We start from the raw sequence: 20,635 nt of genomic DNA on the forward strand, positions 1-20,635 counted from the left end.
CAACAGCTTTGTAGTCAGCATGCCAATTGCGCGCTCCCTCACACCTGTCAGGTGCATGGATTATCTTTGGTAAAGGAAAAATGCTCACTAAAAAGGGATGCAAACTCATTTGTGAACAGAATTTGAGAGAATTAAGCTTTTTGTGTGTATGGAACATTTCTGGGATCTTTTATTTCAGCTCATGAAACATGGTACCAACACTTCACATGTTGCTTTTATATTTTTGTTCAGTACAGTTCGGAAAGCAAAAGGCTATTGCTGTAAAGAGAAGACAACTAAAAAAGATGGACTTTACGTTAATCAAAATCCTCAACTTAATTGAGCGAACAGTAGGCCTAAAAGCCAATCTTATTGGCACCATCTGCGAGCATCGGCCATATCCCCGGTGAGCGCACACTGCGCATATCCACGATCATTGTTGGGTCAGTGCCACTTAAAAAAGTTTGTTTTCGGACAATCATTTCCTCCTCCAGTTTAGATGAACGTCATTCTATGCGTCTCTCCTTCTCATTGGCCTCTTATACGGACGTGGTTTTTATTGATCTGTTTATTAGTGTCAGCAGAGTAGGCTACCCTGTAATTTGCCATAATAAAAACAGATTATGCTCATGTCTCCAGTCATATAAAGTGAACTATAACTGCATGAAATGTGTTTTTTTCCTGTGCAAAGAAAGAAGCTTCTGATATAGCCTATAGCCCAGGTCTCTACACTATACATGCTCAGCCATGCATTGAACAACACTTTTTTACAAACAGTGATTGAGTTCTATTATTTTCCTAAAGTATGACTATCCAATCTACTCATCACATAAGTCCGCAAATGTGCTGACGCATGGAATGCTTTATAATAAAAGGTGCATTTTTTTTTTAATGGTAAAAATGTACTTCCCCAAACTTAACTCGCGCTCCGCCTGCAAAGGCTGGTGATTTAGCTGTTCGTTACTCGTCTTGTTGGCTGAGGAAAAGTAAATGTGGACAGTTATTCTAACAGCTTCAAAGTGAGCGGTAAGGACACACGGCGTTGCGTCCTCGAACTTGCATGTTCTGTTAAGATTCATTGCCATAATCGAAATGAGAGTTCGGTCATTCTGAACACAGTGGGTGGGCGCCCTAATCCGGTTACGCACCCAATGCATATGGGTCTGGTAAATTAAAATTCCATACGGTGAAATTCAATGCCACAGAGAAAAGGTGAGAGAGACTGAGAAAGCAAGAGTGTGTAGGGGAGAGAGGGAGAGAAAAGAGAGAGCGAGATAGAGGACAATAGAAAGGAACTTGTCCTTTTTTCTCCCTCCCACAAACATGGTTGCTCACAAAGAGCCACCTCTTGTTCGTCCGTGGACTATGAGCTGTGAGGTCTGCAAGGGCTTTGATATGGGGAAAACAACATGTGAAACAGAGACAGAGAAAACTTACTTTGGCAGCATCTTTAACTGGTTCTCTCTCAGCTCCAGGATCTGCAGTTTAGTCAACCTGAGGGAGAGAGAGAGGAAGAAGAGAGCGAGAGATAGAATACAAGTCAATGACATAACACTCACTGTGTATACTCAAAGTGAAATCTATTGACCAGCCTTCAGTGACATGGGATAGTGTTGTTTTACTGGATGGTTTTGTCTAAAAACAAAGGCTTATCCTGGGGCTGGATCACTGGGGCCTGACCAACGATGTGAGCCATACAGATATGTAATTCAAGATTCCACATGACTCCTGCTAGTTTGAAACCCAGCTGTGATTCAGCTGTAAAGTGGGGGAACTGAGCCCAAGAGAAAGCTACATAAGGTCAGTAGCAAGGTTTTCTCCCATGTCATAAACCTATATGATCTGAGCCATGATTACATACTATATCTTACAGTAAGTTCGGAAAGTATTCAGACCCCTTCCCCTTTTCCAGATTTTCTTACGTTACAGCCTTATTCTGAAATTGGTTACATAAAAAAATGTTCCTCAGTCTACACACAATACCCCATAATGACAAAGCGAAAACAAGTTTGCAGATTTTTTGCAAATGTATTACAAATAAAAAAAACTGAAATAACTTATTTACATAAGTATAACAGACCCTTTGCTATGAAACTCAAAATTGCGCTCAGCTGCATCCTGTTCCCATTGATCATCGTTGAGATGTTACTACAACTTGATTGGAGCCCACCTGTGGTAAATTCAATCGATTGGGCATGGTTTGGAAAGGCACACACCTGTCTATATAAAAGGTCCCACAGTTGACAGTGCATGTCAGAGCAAAAACCAAGCCATGAAGTTGAAGGAATTGTCCGTAGAGCGAGACAGGATTGTGAAGAGGCACGGATCTGGGGAAGGGTACCAAAACATTTCTGCAGCATTGAAGGTCCCCAAGAGCACAGTGGCCTCCCGAGTGGCGCAGCGGTTTAAGGCACTGCATCTCAGTGCTAGAGGCATCACTACAGACCCTGGTTCGATTCCAGGCTCTATCACAACCGGCCGTGATTGAGAGTCCAAATAGAGCGGGGCACAATTGGCCCATTGTCGTCCGAGTTAGGTCGTCATTGTAAATTAAAATTTGTTCTTAACTGACTTGCCTGGTTAAATAAAGGTTAAATACATTTTTTAAAAATACATTCTTAAATGGAAGAAGTTTGGCACCATCAAGATATGCCCCGCCAAACTGAGCCATCAGGGGAGAAGAGCCTTGGTCAGGGAGGTGACCAAGAACTCTTCTTGGTCACTCTGACAGAGCTCCAGAATTCCTCTGTGGAGATGGGAGAACCTTCCAGAAGAACAACCATCTCTGCAGAACTCCTCAGTAAAATGCACATGACAGCCTTGCTTGTAGTTTGCCAAAAGGCACCTAAGATTCTCTGTTCTGATGAAACCAAAATTGAACTCTTTGGCCTGAATGCCAAGCGTCACGGGACAATGTCCGTGAGTGGCCCAGCCAGAGCCGAGACTCGAACCCATTTCGAACATCTCTGGAGACCTGAAAAAAGCTGTGCAGTGTGACGCTCCCCATCCAGCCTGACAGAGCTTGAGAGGATCTGCAGAGAATAATGGGAGAAACTCCTCAAATACACGTGTCAAGCTTGTATTATCATACCCAAGAAGACTCTACGCTGTAATCGCTGCCAAAGGTGCTTCAACAAAGTACTGAGTAAAGGGCGTGAAGACTTATGTAAAATGTGATATCAGTTTTTTATGTTTTTTTTATACATTTGCAAAAAAATCTACAAAACTATTTTTGCTTTGTCATTATGGGGCATTGTGTTTAGATTCATGAAAAGAAGGAAAATAACAATTGAATCCATTTTAGAGGCTGTGTAAAGTAACACCATTTGGAAAACGTAAAGGGGTCTGAAAACTTTCCAAATGCACTGTATATACAGTTGTGATCTTCACCCTGGGAGAGATGAGTTATATGATAAAGAGTTAGTCTCTATAGAGACAGGGGAGTGTGGAAGTTGAAGCAATTGAAGAATAAAGAGGGTTGTAGCAGTTGATTTTATATCAAACTTTAACAGCACACTGCATTCATACACATATTGGTTCCTCTAACCACACACACACGCACACACACGCACACACACACACACACACACACACACACACACACACACACACCCACACACACACACCCACACACACTGCACCCACGCACACACACACGCACACTGCAACCCACACACCCACGCACAACTGCAACCACACGCACAACTGCAACCCAGGCACAACTGCAACCCAGGCACAACTGCAACCCACGCACAACTGCAACCCACGCACAACTGCAACCCACGCACAACTGCACCCAGGCACAACTGCAACCCAGGCACAACTGCAACCCAGGCACAACTGCAACCCAGGCACAACTGCAACCCAGGCACAACTGCAACCCAGGCACAACTGCAACCCAGGCACAACTGCAACCCAGGCACAACTGCAACCCAGGCACAACTGCAACCCAGGCACAACTGCAACTGCCACCCACAACAACTGCAACCAGGCACAACTGCAACCCACGCACAACTGCAACCCACGCACAACTGCAACCACGCACAAATGCAACTGCACATTCCCAGTTTAAAACATTACATTTACATTTAAGTCATTAGCAGACGCTCTTATCCAGAGGACTTACAAATTGGTGCATTCACCTTATGACATCCAAACACTTAAATTAAAACACTTCCATGGGGAGGTTAAGGTCCCCAACTCTGAAGATAAGAAAACATGGATTCATGCCCATCATTCCAACATCACTATAAGGTAACAGCTTCCTGTCTCGAGGGAATAACCTACAGTAAGTACCCTGTCATGCTATTTTTTGTGACTAAAATTTCACACCTTGAATCCATTTTCAATACCTGCCTGCTTCCTTGCATGTGAGCACTTGTGTACTTTAAGGCCAACAAATGCAGTGTATTTGCTTTTGGAGGTTTGCTCCCCTTATGCCCTCAGAACAGCCTCAACTTGTCGGGACATGGACTACAAGATGTCGAAAGCGTTCAAACACGGATTCTGGCCCATGTTGACTCCAATGCTTGTCACACTCTTTTTGGCGGTGGACCATTCTTGATACAGACGGGAAACTGTTTAGGGTGAAACATCCAGCAGCGTTGCAGTTCTTGACGCATAACCCGTTCAAAAGGCACTTAAATATTTTTGTCTCCGCCCTCAGTCTCCGCCCTCAGTCTCCTCCCTCAGTCTCCTCCCTCAGTCTCCTCCCTCAGTCTCCTCCCTCAGTCTCCTCCCTCTGTCTCCTCCCTCAGTCTCCTCCCTCTGTCTCCTCCCTCTGTCTCCTCCCTCTGTCTCCTCCCTCTGTCTCCTCCCTCTGTCTCCTCCCTCTGTCTCCTCCCTCTGTCTCCTCCCTTCTAAACTGACTGAAGATTTAATAATAATAAGGAATCATAGCTTTCACCTGGATTCACCTGGTCAGTCTATGTCATGAAAAATGGCATGTTCCTAATGTTTTGAATTGTGATTGATTGATTGATTGATGTCTTACCTGCCGAAGCTGGCTGGAAGGAACTCGAGGAAGGCGTCATTCAGGTAGAGCTGTGACAGGCTGAGGAGCTGGGTGAAACCCTCTGGGAGCCTGCAGGGGAGACAGGAGCAACATGACCACGTCACGAACATAAATCACTAACATTGTAAAGACAGAGGAAATAAAACTGGAGACACGCACAGGAGCCGGACGAAACAATACAGGCCATTAGTTGTGTTATTATTCTATTTTTAAAAGAACCATAAAGAAGAGACAAATTACTGTATCTACACACATCTTGGCTAAATGTGGCATAGGAGTCAGGCAGAAAAATATATAAATAAAACTAAAATCAAAGTTTAATGGTCACGTACACAGTTTGGCACACGTTTTAGCAGGTGCAGCAGAATGCTTGTTACACTAGCTCCTAACAGTACAGAAGAAAAATGCAAAAAAGTACACAAATGTCACGCAAATAAGAGTTTTTTTTATTTTACAGAAAAGTATTGTGTGCCCAGTGTACAAGACAATTTCCCCTTTGGGAACACTAACGTTTATCTTATCTTTGTAAACGGAAAGTATATGTCTGCCAACTTTTTGCTGTTCCCAAGAAATATCCTTTTTTGAACCATCTTGCTTTGAATAGGATCTTTACTCATTGTCAGTGGTAGCATTAGCTCAAATGAAAATCACATTTGACAAGAGCAAACATTCACTTAAGTCAGTGAGAACAATGAACACGAGGAGCCTTATTTCGTGACTGGGTCTAGCCAAAGGTGTTTACGAAATGAACATTTCAAGGCCGTAGTCATATCCTTCGGCGTGTGTAGGTAAATACACAGGTGTGGCTTTTAAAAGTATTTGAACCGAACTTACTTGGAGATGGGATTCACACTCGCTTCAACGATAGCCAGGACTTTGCAGTTCTTGATATTTTCTGGAAACTCCTGGATACCTAGAACACGAAGCAGATGTACAGTTACATCATGTCAACATTTAGGGGGTTTAATTATTTAACCGTGTTACAATTCCTGGGGGATATTCAACAGAGCAGTATCAAAACATCTCCCCATCTCGTAGATCTAAAGAGCAATATCGACTTGATCGTATAACTCATTAATTTTCAATATCCCACATTCAACTCCCTCTTGTTTTTTATTTTATAAACAGGAAAATCAACCGCTTCTACAGTAGCCTATACATTGCCTTCAGAATGTATTCATACCCCTCGACTTATCCCACATTTTGTTGCCTTACAGCCTGAATTCAAAATGGAGTCAATTGATTTTATTCCTCACCCATCTTCACGCAATAACCCCATAATGACAAAGTGAAAACATGTTCAAAGAAATGAAATCTCATTTAAGTGTTCACACCCCGGAATCAATACATGTTAGAATCACCTTTGGCAGAGATTACAGCTGTGAGGTGTTCTGGGTAAGCGTAAGAGCTTTGAACACCTGGATTGTACAATATTTGCACACTATTCTTTTAAAAAATTCTTCAAGCTGTGCCAACTTGGTGGTTGATCATGGCTAGACAGCCATTCTCAAGTCTTGCCATAGAGTTTCAAGAAGATCTAAGTCAAAACTGTAAATAGGCCACTCAGGAACATTAAATGTCATCATGGTCAACTACTCCAGTAGAGTATTTGGCCTTATGTTTAAGGTTATTGTCCTGCTGAAAGGTGCATTTGTCTCCCAGTTTGTTAGAAAACATTCCTCTAGGATTTTGCCTGTGCTTAGCTCTATTCCATTTATTTGTATCCTACAAAACTCCCTAGTCCTTGCCTATGACAAGTATATCCATAACATGATGCAGCCACCACCATGATTGAAAATATGAAGAGTGGTACTCAGGACATTGTTACATTTCTTTGCCACACTTTTCACAGTTTTATTTTAGTGACATATTGCAAACAGTTTTGTCCTGTACAGGCTTCCTCCTTTTCACTCTGTCATTTAGGTTAGTATTGTGGAGTAACTACAATGTTGTTGATCCATCCTCAGTCTTCACCCATCACAACCATTAAACTGTTAAGTCAACATTGGCCTCATGGTGAAATCCCCAAGCAGTTTCTTTCCTCTCTGGGAACTGAGGACACCTGTATCTTTGTAGTGATGGATGCATTGATACACCATCCAAAGTGTAATGAATAACTTCACTATGCTCAAACGGATATTCAATGTCTGATTTTTCTTTATTTTAATATTTAACTAGCAATAGGTACCCTTCTTTGTGAGGCATTGGAAAACCTCCTTGGTCTTCATGGATGGATCTGTGTTTGAAATTCACTGCTCGACTGAGGGACCATACAGATAATTGTATGTGTGGGGTAAACAGATGAGGTAAAAAAAATCATGTTAAACACTATTATTACCTACAAAACGAGTCCATGCTCCCGAGTGGCGCAGCGGTCTAAGGCACTGCATCTCAGTGCTCGAGGCGTTACTACAGACAGTCTGGTTCGATTCCACGCTGCATCACAACCAGCAGTGATTGGGAGTCCCATAGGGCAACGCACAATTGGCCCAGCGTCGTCCGGTTTTGGCCGGTGTAGGCAGTCATTGTAAATAAGAATTTGTTCTTAATAAACTGACTTGCCCAGTTAAATAAAGGTTAAATTACAAAAATAAATTCTAAAATGTAAACAAATGTCTTACTCCTGAACTTATTTAGGTTTGCCATAACAAGAGGTTGAATACTTACTGACTAAAGACATTTCAGCTTTTCATTTTTAACATATTTCTGATAATTACACTGACGTGTGTTGGCCAATGACACAAAATGTAAATTTAATACATTTTAAATGCAGGCTGTAACAAGGGGTATGAATACTTCATGAAGGCACTGTATATGATTGTATGTCAATATTTATCAAAAATAGCAGGCTAACATATTGCTTTGTGAATCGCCTATCCCTCAGAACCCACATCTAATGTGTTGACACAAAACATACAGATGTACGCCATCATTTTCCATTTAGACCAGGAATGGGCAACTGGCCCCCACCCCCAAATGTTGCCTATCCCTGATTTAGGCCAACATTTTAAAAAAGATACCCTCCAATCTTTGTAAACATGTTGACAAATGTTTCAATAAGTGGTGGGGAGAGGATAAAACATTTTTGGTTTTGTTATGATGAGTCAAGAAAACAGTTAATTATTATGAAAAGGGGATCGCATTTCTGTTTTCAACAGCAGGAGAGTGGCGTAGACTAGTACCAGCCAGCCAGCCAATCAGTCAGTTTAGTCCTCTGTGAGAAGTGTCTGGTCTTAGCTCTGCATTACAGCGCCTGAGCTGCACCTTTCCTCTGTAAACAACCACAGGGCTGAGTGCTCCAGGAGTTGACACATTAGCAGAGAGAAGCTGACAGAGTGTGTCTGGCAGTTCTCACCAAAAACATCCGCTCGACAGTGGCTCAACTCGAGGGGGGTCGTGAGCACGTCTCGAGGTTTATTTCCATATACTTTGATTCGTGTTCACAACACTTAGCCCTGAGTACTAGGTGAAGGAGGGTAAGCTTCTATTAAGTAAACAGACATGGCCTCAAGTCACTAAAAACTCCCCGGATGTTCCTTACTCTGATTAGTCTGGTACGGACTCCACTGTGGTGGATGGACACGAAATACCAAGTGGAGATCAAGAAACAACATGGTGCTACTTTACTTTCGTTGCTACTTGTTTATTTAGCTGCCGGTCCCTCAGTGCACTGGAGCAGGAGAACACAAAATGGTGTGCGTATGTAGCAGTGTGTGTTTGAGAATGTCTGTGTGTGCCAGTCAACTGAGGCTGGACTCTGATCTTTCAGTTTCGATCAGAGATAATGTAATAACTGTAATAAAAGGCAGTACGAGTCATTGTCTCAAAGCACAGCAATCTGAAAGGACTGGCCTTTACAGCATTTCTATCAAACTCAACAGTGCTCAAATGAACAGGTGGCAGATTATTTGGGAATAGTGTTCTAGTTGTTTTTCAGATATGATATTTTCCCCCAATCACGACAGCTAGACGAAGTGAACAAACTGAAAAACTAAATGTCACTCAATAGTAAACGTGTGCTGATGCAACTCTGCGGTTTTAGAATCTTAGAGAACGTCTGGGAGGCCCGAATTTGGTGTTAATCCCATTTGATCAATTCAGAAGCCATCAACACATACACATGCTTTCTCTCACACTGACAACTAGCAGTGAGCGGCTCCTCCATTAGACTGGATATGAGAGACAGCTCTGGGGAGCTTAATTCACAGTTGGCACCGGTTCAGTCTCAAATGACACCCTACGTAGTGCACCACTATTATATACATGAACGAGGATGGCATTTTCGATTTTGGCCAGTTGTTGTAAGGTAGGTGCTAGGTCTACATATTCTAGTGTACAGAATCATTTGCAGGCCTCAGCCTGTCATAACTTCCTTGTTTTTGTGTGTTTTTTTACACAAAGGTTTTGTGATCTTCTGTTGGGTGTAAAATATAAAATGTGGTGAAACGGCACTTTGTGAAACTTTTAAGGGTTTTCTTTGTTTTAACTTCTCAATTTAAAAAAAAATGGAGGAATGATGGTTGAACCGACACAGAGACACTTTTTACATAATCTAATCCACTTTATGTTTCAGTAATTGTCTTTGACAACAGAGGGACACTAAGGGGCAATTAGTTAAGTTGACTGAACATCCCACTGCTGATAAGACACTGACTTGCACACAGACTTAAAACTACGGTAATTCAGCGGCAGGGCTTTTTCACTTTCAAGCTGGCCGGTATTGTCTGGTCTCTTCCAGTCTAGCACGCGAGTCTAGTTCAGAGACGGTAGAAACAGTCTCAAACTCTTATTGAACCATCCATTGTCAACTTCAACATTCTTTAGTCATATTGCACAAATATGGAGAAGCGGGATGGCTCTTCAGTCAAAATCCACTTTTCAGAATGAGTGGCTTGATAAGTGATGGAGAGGCCTAAAATAAAAGTTGAAATGGGAGAGTGCAGTCATTCTAAACATAAACACCGTACCCAAAGGGGCTAAGGGGTAGGCTGCAACTCCTTAAAAGACCTCAACAAAATGATATGTTATTGATCTGGTCATACAGCGCTTTTGTATTGAATGAATGGTCATTCTTGTCGTATTATTTTTGGTCATTGTGCTTACTGTTCTTGCTGACGTCCAGCTCCCTGAGATTGATGAGGTTGGCGATGGCCGCAGGCAGCACCGTGAGGTCATTGTCTGGCATGCTCAGCCGGTGGAGCAACTGGCAGTTGAACAGTTGCTATGGAGGGAGGAAGAGAGAGAACGGGAGAGAGAGCGAGAAATAGGGAGAACGAGAGAGAGGGTGGGGAATAAGACAAGTTGACTTCGCAGCATGACTCAGCCAGGACTCTGGCTTGTAAAAGGAAGCTGCAGCTCATTCACAGCCAAGCATCAAGTCGCTGGGCCCCAGCAGCCAGCCGATGCTGACTTCGTTACAACACACTTGGAGAATTATAGACTGATTGAGTGTGTGGGGAAAGGGGTAAGCACAGGGCAGTACTGTGGATTGGCTCCTTTCTATCGGCAGGATATTCTCGTCTTACATAACCACTACAATCATCCCTTGGTAATGTACTCCGTGTTGTAAGCAGCAGGAGAAAAAAGGCCCAACTGACATCAGAGGGAGCAACTTGATCACGTCCTACAGCCTGGTGCCGTCCTTACGGACTGATTTCATTGTGTCACCACTGAGATAGTGTTTGCCAGGGAGTGGTCACTGATTTCATTGTGTCACCACTGAGATAGTGTTTGCCAGGGAGTGGTCACTGATTTCATTGTGTCACCACTGAGATAGTGTTTGCCAGGGAGTGGTCACTGATTTCATTATGTCACCACTGAGATAGTGTTTGCCAGGGAGTGGTCACTGATTTCATTGTGTCACCACTGAGATAGTGTTTGCCAGGGAGTGGTCACTGTAATTTGGAAAGGTTCATGTTTCTAAACCATTAAATACACATTACAGGACCACCTTTGTTTATTATTATTATTTTTTTTAAATGATCAGGGTATTTGGGTGTGTATCATTCTGAAATTATTATGAACACATCCATCTGTGTGTGTCTGCGTCCTACTTTGGGCAGCTCCTCGATCTGGTTGGCGTCCAGGTAGAGCTCCTCCAGGGTCTTCTCCAAGCTGAAGATCTCCTTGGGCACAGTCTCCAGGCTGCAGTGGGAGTAGTCCAGAGACGTCACCGCCTCCTCCTCCCCCCGCAGGCAGCGGCACGGCACCAGACGCACAAACAGGTTCCGCTTGCTCGACATCCTCAGGCACTGCAGAGAGGGGGAGAGGAGAGTCAGGTGTCAGGACAGCTCAGTGAACTACTGGTGCATCTTGGGGCTAAAGCTACTACAGCTAACGTCCTAAGGCAAGAGAGAAATGTCAGAGGGAGAGTGTCAGATTGAAGAAATTGAACTAGTGGGCAGGTAAAGCAGTTTTTTTTTGTGTGATTACCTACCAGCTTATGAAACAAAAACTACTAACATTTTGAAAACAGCTACTGCAGAATTTATTTTGCTATAAAATGTCATGCTTCTATTTTTATCCACAAATGCGAGTGAAATGCTCGCACTCTGAAGCCCTGACTAAATCGCCAGCCTGGGCACTAGATGTTTGAGTGCTCTGGAAAAAAAACAGTAAATCTTTTTTTTTCTATGGCCATTCCTAGTATGGCTCCACTCTGTGCTTCAATAACCGTCCAAGACGTTTACCCAAAACGTACAAAGACGATCTAAGGGCGAAGCCAGCATCCGTTATGATCTGCTAGTTTTCCACAGCCGTCCTGAACTATGGGCATAAATTGCACTGGAAGCAGTTACATAACAGGGCTGGCAGAATTATCACGTAACCGACAATTATTAACAACCGTGAGCTAACATTTTTTTTGGTCATAATTGGCTTAATACATTATTTGAGTATTTTTATATTCAAGTTAAATAGTTTACTCAAACGCAGTTTTTCATTTTTACATAAAGTGGGTACATTTGGCAATAATTTTACAAGCAGAATGGCACAGTCAGGAGGAGATGCTTCATTTCCAAAACTTCCAAGCGATCAAAACCATTCGGCTTTGAGACAGGGGTATCACCAAATCTGTGTGGTATTCACTACGCATGTCAAATTTCCTAAAAGATGCATTAGTGGCGCAGCGGTCTAATGCACTGCATCTCAGTGCTTGCGGCGTCACTACAGACACCGTGGTTGTATCACAACCGGCCGTGATTGAGAGTCCCATAGGACGGCGCACAATTGGCCCAGCGTCGTCCGGGTTTGGCCGGTGTAGGCCGTCATTGTAAATAAGAATTAGTTCTTAACTGACTTGCCTAGCCAAATAAAGATTAGTTTGTAAAATAGAAAACACAAAAACATCTCACAAAAAATTACAATTATGACAATAACCATGACCATTTGCTTGACAATCGTTACCCACGATTCCATAATGGTCACAACCCTATTACATAGACTAATCGTTTGTTCTCCGAGACCATATTGACACATAAGCAGGATCGGCAACGCATTATCATTCACATCTGTGTTGTGTTGAAAGTGCCGGAGCAAAAGGGCCAGCTATCATCAACACAATGCCCTCTGAGCATTGTTTAGTATGGAAACACATTACAGATAAACGGGCCCCTTTAAAATCTCTTCAGAAAGAGAGCTGTGTACATTTTGGTACAGAACGTCACTAGATAATGAAAGCAAAGCTCTTCAACAGGTTTCACATTACTTTCAATAAAGCTACGGAGCCACAGCGCGGTAGTGGCACTCATCTGGCCCCAGAGAAGAGACCTAATCTGGACAAGCAAAGCATGCATACCTCATGGATATGCCTCCCCACTCCCCATTATTTTACCGGAGGTATAAACAGTGGGCTGGCACTTGAATTTGCATATAGATTACTCTGTTGCTCGTCAGTGCACTGACAATGCATCTCCATTTAGACACTAAGCCTAAGGCAAACATATGAAAAGGTCAGAAAAGGCAGTGTTTTCTACAAGCACATGGAGTCGCCAGCCAGCCAGACAGACAAAGTAGCCAGCCAGGCACCCTGTGTTAACTCTATTTTGGTTTCCTCTGGTACATTCTAATGCCTAGATTCCGTCCGAAACACAAAGCAACATTTTGGAATACTTCATTGAGTTTACCTCCCAGATTGGAGAAAGGAGTTGTGGTCTTGTGTTTACAATTTAAATGGACAAATTGTGACGGCAGTTCTTCAAACGACAAAATGGGTCTCTAAAATAAACAGAACAGATGTTCAATTAAGTTCTGGGTCAATGCCTGTTAAGAGAAGAGACAAAACCTCAATTAAATTCCTGAAAGAAGTTCAACAAGTGTTTTCAACTATGAATTGCAGTACGTCATTGTGTTTCATTAAAAAGACTTGTTTTGCAACTGACCCACAGATTTCTTATTAAAGAACCCTGTAAGAGTCTGCCGACTTCCACAGGCTTCAAGCTTCCTTTTAAGAGCCATTTTCTCAGTTACCTGCGATACAGGTATGATTGAAGAATGAAGCAGGTGTTAGTCATGGGCTTTGCTACTCAGAAAGCAGCAGTTGATGGCTCCATTGTCAACACTTTGACCACAATCAGTAGATCTATATCAATGTCTTTAAAAATACCATAGGCCTATAAGTATAATTAGCTTTTAAAACAATTCAGTCGGTTTTCTTTGATCATATTTTGGACCAGAGTGAGGCTCTCTCCACTAGCCTACCTATTGTTACTGGAGTGAGGAGGATATACCATCTTCATCGAATGTTTTTGTGAAGTATATGCTGATAATAGCCAAAAAGCCTAATCGGCATGCAAAATAGGGAGCCAAATGAACAGCTCTCTTACAGGTGCGACTCGGATGGCTACTGACGAGTCACTCGCTTTAACGTCACAGCCTGGCAAGTCCTGATGAAGTTCATATCGAAAATCTTCAGTTTACGTGTCCCAATGCGATACCAAGTACATAACTACGTTGAATGATTTATGAATGGCAAGGATGTGAGATCGACAATATTCAGTTGGCTTGAAACCTTTTATAAAACTCAAGCTTGCTGTTCGTCAATCAAAACACAGTAAGCCTATGAGCCACCACTCTGTGGGTACATATGAAGTTAATGTGCCAGAAAACAACAGGCTAAGTTGATTTCGACTCATCATTACCCACATTATATGGGACATGCAAATCCACCCCGAGACCATGACAGAGTAGCATGCTTAGAGTTTCGGGCCAGTAACCGAAAGGTTGCTGGATCGAATCCACGAGCTGACAAGGTAAAAGTCTGTCGTTCTGCCCCTGAACAAGGCAGTTAACCCACTGTTCCCCAGGAGCCAAGTACGTGGATGTCAATCAAGGCAGCCCCCGGCACCTCTCCAATCAGGTTGGGTTAAACGCCAAAGACACATTTCATTTGAAGGCATTCAGTTGGTCAACTGACTAAATATCCTCCTTTCCCTCTCTCCTCCATGTAGAAATGTGACTGAAACAGCGAGCGCAGCAGCGTACATAACTGAAATGCAATCCAGGTGACTACCTCATGACGCTGGTTGAGAGAATGCCAAGAGTGTGCAAAGCTGTCATCAAGTCAAAGGGTGGCTTACTTAGAAGAATGTAAAATATATTTTGATTTGTTTAACACTTTTTTGGTTACTACACGATTCCATGTGTTATTTCATAGTTTATGTATTCACTATTATTTGGCAATGTAGAAAATAGTAAAAATAAAGACAAACCCTTGAATGAGGTGTGTCCAAACTGATACTGTATGCTTGACATTTGTATCTAAAAGCATAATTAAGAAATGTTTAAAAGTTGGCCTTACCTAGGCCCCCTTTAAGAATTCGTAATGTAGGGGCTACAAAGCAAAAACTGGTGTCATATGAAGCTTTAAATACGAGTGGTACAAAAATAAATAAAAATAAACAATAAATGAAAAGATTTGGCTTTTTTATATATATATATTGTTTAACATAATATATTCCATGGGCATATCAAAGTTCACGAGTTGGCTCTCGGCCATATTCTTGCTTTGTAGAACCTACTTATACAACATTATGTAGTCTTAAAGATGAACTGTGCAGAAATGGCGCTGTCATTTCTTGGCTGTTAAAAGTCAAATAGTTATCCTAATTTCAGCTTGTGACAAAACAATCAAGTATAGTGTGGAGAATCATTGTACCATTTAAACCGCTGTGAAATATATTTTCTATAACCAAAAATATTGTATTTTCAGCTGTTTGAAGCTGGTGTACAAAACCGAAAGTAAAAGACACAAAAACTAAACGTAAGAACGGAAAGCATAGAAATAGCACACACAGAACAGATCTACCGCTTCTTAGATGAGAATGACAGATCTACAACTCACATTTCCAAAATGTCATAAATATGCCTCCTTTGATTAATAGTTTTTTTTTATTATGCTTTCAGATACAAAATGTCAAATACATGTCAACAATCCTTCCTCCAAAAGGACCATTCTATGGATTAAATGTTGTGAAAAATCTAAGAAAACACTTGTCATTTTTGTCCTGGTTTTGTGAAGAATCAGGGCCTTCCTCCTTGGAAAACTGCTTAGGCTAAGTTTAACAAAACAGCATTTGAGAACGGACTAAATTGACGCCAGCTAACCATCTAGGGGACTGCTCAGAATCATCTCCGGGACCCAGTGCCGTTCCGAGGACCTGAGGTTGAGGAACATCTAGCAGGTGAAGGTTGAAAATAGCGTCATCGGCTCATTGTGAGGCCAGAAGGCAAAATCAAAATCTCAGCTATTTCTTCCTCCACTAATGGCTGTATTATTGCAAACTCTGCCATTGTGAGAGCCTCTTGTTCGAAACGTTTTATTATAGAGCAGTTCCTGTTGGAAAGCGTCCAAAGAAACACCACTTTCAGTCAGGCAGAGCAAGCAGCATCTACAGCAGCTCAATACGGCAGAAGGCCGCAGGCTTAATTGTGTTGTATTGAAGGATGAACAGAAACAACGTCGTGACGCAAGTCATCCTCCAGAGAATCCAGTCCTTGACTATCGCACTTTGTCATGAAACAACGGTTGGCCCAGGTATGAAACGGCTGACGCTCGACTACTCCTCAAGTCAGGACACTAAAAGGAAACTGCTGGGCGGATTGGAAAGAAACATGTTAACGGCCTATGCTTTCTTCCCAATGCTCTGCTATCGCTTCTTTGAAAGGGCCACAAGATTCACAGTGGATATTATTGGTCTGATGACAGAGTTGGCTATGGCTGGGGGGGCTTAATGGCAGTCCAGAGTACAGTATTGCACTATGGAATGTACTCTGGTCAACGGAGGCCTTGTTCACTGGAGTGCGTGGAGAATGTGACTTACTCCCGCTTCATCTTCATCAGAGCACCGCATCGTAGCACAACATGTCCGACTCAGTCAGTGAGTGAGTGAGTGAGTGAGTGAGTGAGTGAGTGAGTGAGTGAGTGAGTGAGTGAGTGATGTAAGGCTAGTGCATGGCCATCTCTAATGGCCTGTAGAGACGTGGGGCTGTCACAGCCCACCATGCTCTCCTGGGTTAGAGAAACTGAACAAGACTTCCACTGCCACCACTCCTCACTGGATTACCTTTAAACCACACTAATAGCCACATAGTTCAGGGGGGAAAGTGAGCAGAACAGAGTTAGTGAAATAAAAAGTGTGAGAACGAGGCAAGTTAAGAGAGTTAAGTTGCACGTGCACAATTTGGGAGAAGGGAGGAAAATCGTAGCCAATGAGTGCGCGAGTACAAGTAATAGGCTAGTACGCAAGTCTGAGAGGCAGAGACAGAATTGAGTAGCCTATAATAAGCGGCAACGAGAAGGCCTAAATGAGTGAAAGCGGGTCCGTCTCAGGGGGCCTCTCCTAGAGCTTGGCGATACGGACCAAAAGTATTATCGTGATAACTACCAATTTTGCACAATAAAAATACACGTGTATTTATTTTAATAAACATGTTTTAATGGACAGTTACTTTACAATTAGCAGTAGGGCTCTAGACCAGGGGTGTCAAAGTCAAATGGACGGAGGGCCAAATAAAAAATTTAGCTACAAGCCGAGGGCCGGACTGTTCGAATGTTCATTGAAAAATTTTTAAATGACGCATATAGTCTAGTGAACCTAATTGAACCTACTGAAAACCTAACAAATATATTCCAATATGATCAGATAAATAAAGCAATATTTTCTTATGGCTCTGTCAGTAATCTTTAATTTTCAACAGACACAAAAGACAAATTTCCTTTATATAAAAATCCCCATAACATGAACATTAAATGAAAGAAACCGGTATTCAAGGCACCATCAGTAGCCTATATTTTCTATTTTAGCAAAAGTGGGCTAAATTTACTTCAAAGAAAAAACAATAATAGCAATTTTCTATCATCCACTCAACTGAAATATTTTTAAAATATAATTGGATTGAAATACAATAAAATAAAGTGCAAAAATCTATTAATCAAAAACAACACTTTGTTTAAGGAGAAGGCAGTGAAAACAAATATTAAACTTTAACTTTTAAACTTGAACTGAGTAAAAACTCTAAATATGTGATTGCACAGTAATGTTCACTTGTTTGAGGTTGAGGGTGATACTTGGTGGTGTCCCATCTTTTCCACAAGTTCATCAATGTTCGGGGTAAGGCTCTGAGCTGAGGAAATCCTCAGAATTGAGTGGAGGTGTTCAGCAGTAAGTCAACTTCTGTGTGATGTTTTGTTCAAGTTCATCAAAGAAAACAGTTGTTCACACAGGTATGTGCTGCCAAACATAGACAACGTTTGAGCAGCCTGGATGCGCAGCTGGGGCATTGTGTCGGGGAGGAAACGGGCGAACTCCGCAGCACCCACTGCCGCATATTTTGCCCTCAGTGCATCATTGCATTGGAGGTCAATCAACTCCATTTGGAGGTTTGGTGGTGAGCTTTCCACGTCAACAGCAAATGGGTTACCGAGCAGTTCCAACCTGCTTTTTGTGCTTCAAAGTCAGCAAATCGGCGTCGAAAGTCAGCGGCAAGCATACCTATTTTATCAGCCAACTGTGCGCTCGGGAACGCACTGGTAGAGAGCTTCTCTTTCATGGTCTGGCAGCTGGGAAAGTGGCTCAAATTTTCTTTCCGCATCTGCGTCTCCCACAGAGTCAGTTTGGTTTTAAATGCCTTCACTGTACTGTACATATCAGAGATGACACGATCCCGACCCTGCAGCTGCAAGTTCATTGCATTCAGATGACTCGTAATGTCACACAGAAAAGCCATTTCACACAGAAACATTTCGTCTCGGAGTTGTGTTGTGTCTTTCCCTTTGCTGTCCAAGAACAGACAAATCTCCTCACGAAGCTCGAAACATCTTTGAAGCACCTTTCCCTGGCTTAGCCATCGCACCTCTGTGTGATAAGGCAAATCACCATGCTCCGTTTCTAACTCCGTCAGAAATGCCTTGAACTGGCGGTGATTCAAACCTTTGGCTCTGATAAAGTTAACTGTGCGCGTGATGATGCTCATTACATGCTCCATTTTCAAGGCTTTACCGCACAACGCTTCCTGGTGTATGATACAATGATAAGCTGTCAGCTCACCTGTCGCGTTTTCCTCTTGCATCTTTTCCCGTATCTTCGCCACCAGTCCGCTCCTGTGTCCACACATCGCAGGTGCTCCGTCGGTTGTCAAACCCACGAGTTTTTCCCAAGGCAGCTCCATCTCATTTACACATCTTGACACCTCTTCATACAAATCATGCCCCGTAGTTGTGCCATGCATAGGACGTAAAGCCAAAAACTCCTCTGTCACGCTTAGGCTGGAGTCCACTCCGCGGATGAAAATTGACAACTGGGCAATGTCAGAAATGTCGGTGCTCTCATCCACAGCCAAGGAATATGCAATGAAATCTTTTCCCTTTTTCACAAGCTGCTCTTTTAGATTGATGGACAACTGGTCTACTCTCTCGGCAATGGTGTTTCTGCTCAGACTCACATTTAAAAAGAGTTGCCTTTTTTCTGGGCAAACTTCGTCACAAACTTTAATCATGCAGTTTTTGATGAAATCCCCTCCGTAAATGGCCGGGCTGATTTAGCGATCTCTTCTGCCAAAATAAAACTGGCCTTGACAGCAGCCTGGCCTTGTGATTTGGCTTTTTTGAACAGAGCCTGTCGAGATTTGAGGCCTCGTTTTAATTCCTCTGCCTTTTGTAGCCTTTGTTCCATGTCCATATTCTTGTTTTTGTCCGCGTGTTTCGTTTCATAATGTCGTCTCAGATTATACTCTTTCAGTACCGCCACACTTTCTCCACACAGAAGACACACAGGTTTTCCAGCTACCTCCGTGAACAAATACTCCGACTCCCACCTTGTTTGAAACCCCGGTTCTCAGTGTCCACCTTCCGTTTTGCCATTTTTGATGGGTATCTGAAAGTTAATTTTACTGTGATGCTGACAACTGCTGTGCCAATAAATATTGAAATGAAGCAGCCTACTGCTCGGTGCGTCACCGTTGCATTGTGGGAAATGTAGTATTGGTGCGTGTAAAAGATCTGCGGGCTGCCGGCTTGCTGCGGTCTGCGGGCCGGTTCTAATAATAAATCAAGATCATCCCAGGGGCCGTAAAAACCTTCTCGCGGGCCGGATGTGGCCCGCGGGCCTTGACTCTGACATATGTGCTCTAGACCTTCCCCCAGTAAGACAACAGAGATGGTAGCCTATGATTCAAAAAGTAAGCTAATTCATCTAACATATTCAGGGAATGCATAATTGACATTTTGATGTGCAGCCGTAGCCTTACAAAATAGGATCCAGATATATTTTTGGCTTTTCAGAGAATTTGCCGACATCGGGTTATATATTACTCACCACTGGGGAAGTGGGAACTCAAAACACTTATCTAGATTGCTAACTCTTAATAAGATATTATTGTTGTTATATATATATATATATATATATATATATAAATAACATATATTTATGATATAAATTGATTTTGTTTTATGATGATACCATCTATCTTTTCATATTTGTGCGAATCTTTCTAAAACAGAACACACCAATCAATCGATAATCAATCAACAAAGAGGTAAGAAATATGTAGGCTATAAGAATATGTTGAAGGCTGGCTGTATAGCGTGCAGATGACTGAACTGCTCCCTTTTGTGTCTGCAGGTATACTTACGAGGCACACAAAAGGTATGTCAATTGGTATGTTATGCAGATCACATGTACCATCCTCCGCCCTTACCTCTTCAAAGAAATTCCCATAGGCCTCGACATTATGCTATGTGTATGAAAACCATTATCAAAACATTTTTTTCATTACCACAACACCCAAGGTATGAATACTGTTGTGTGCATGTTTTGTTAAACATCTGTATACTTACTGTTTGATGAATATAACAGGAGACCTGTTTGATCACCATGCACTGCAAAATCATTCCGACTATGGATACGGAGAACGTCAACACATTAACATCAACACGCCAGAGGAAAGGGGGATACCTAGTCAGTTGTACAACTCAATGCCTTCAGGATATACCCATTGGACTTGGGGCTCTGCTGGGAGTTTACCTCATATTTGCATGTTTTTATTCTGCTTTGCAACAAAAATCATAATAAAACATTGACAACTAAAATATTTGTGTTATTGTTGTGTGGCGGTTCAGAAACTAACCCCAAAAGGTTATTCAAAAAG

General features: G+C 42.3%; 1 protein-coding gene and 1 long non-coding RNA gene across 4 annotated transcripts in view; one reads left to right on the forward strand and one right to left on the reverse strand.

The window, feature by feature from the left end:
• Window positions 1–20,635, reverse strand: part of LOC118385494 (erbin-like) — a 117,234-nt gene that overhangs the window by 46,846 nt on the left and 49,753 nt on the right. For all 3 annotated transcript variants that reach the window (XM_035772677.2, XM_035772675.2, XM_035772679.2), the window contains exons 3-7: window positions 11,047–11,244; window positions 10,097–10,214; window positions 5,828–5,906; window positions 4,973–5,062; window positions 1,417–1,473 (exon numbers count right to left, since the gene is read on the reverse strand). In XM_035772677.2, coding sequence (XP_035628570.1) covers window positions 1,417–1,473; window positions 4,973–5,062; window positions 5,828–5,906; window positions 10,097–10,214; window positions 11,047–11,235 — 533 coding nt within the window. In that variant the 5' untranslated portion in view covers window positions 11,236–11,244. The remainder of the gene's footprint in view (window positions 1–1,416; window positions 1,474–4,972; window positions 5,063–5,827; window positions 5,907–10,096; window positions 10,215–11,046; window positions 11,245–20,635) is intronic.
• LOC118385495 (uncharacterized) lies at window positions 11,263–20,628 on the forward strand. The gene is made up of 6 exons (XR_004826040.2): window positions 11,263–11,397; window positions 14,273–14,348; window positions 14,440–14,493; window positions 19,988–20,023; window positions 20,110–20,133; window positions 20,344–20,628. It is a non-coding gene; the product is annotated as an uncharacterized LOC118385495 (long non-coding RNA).

The sequence above is a fragment of the Oncorhynchus keta genome, chromosome 6 (assembly GCF_023373465.1).
Source record: "Oncorhynchus keta strain PuntledgeMale-10-30-2019 chromosome 6, Oket_V2, whole genome shotgun sequence".
NCBI lineage: Eukaryota > Metazoa > Chordata > Actinopteri > Salmoniformes > Salmonidae > Oncorhynchus > Oncorhynchus keta.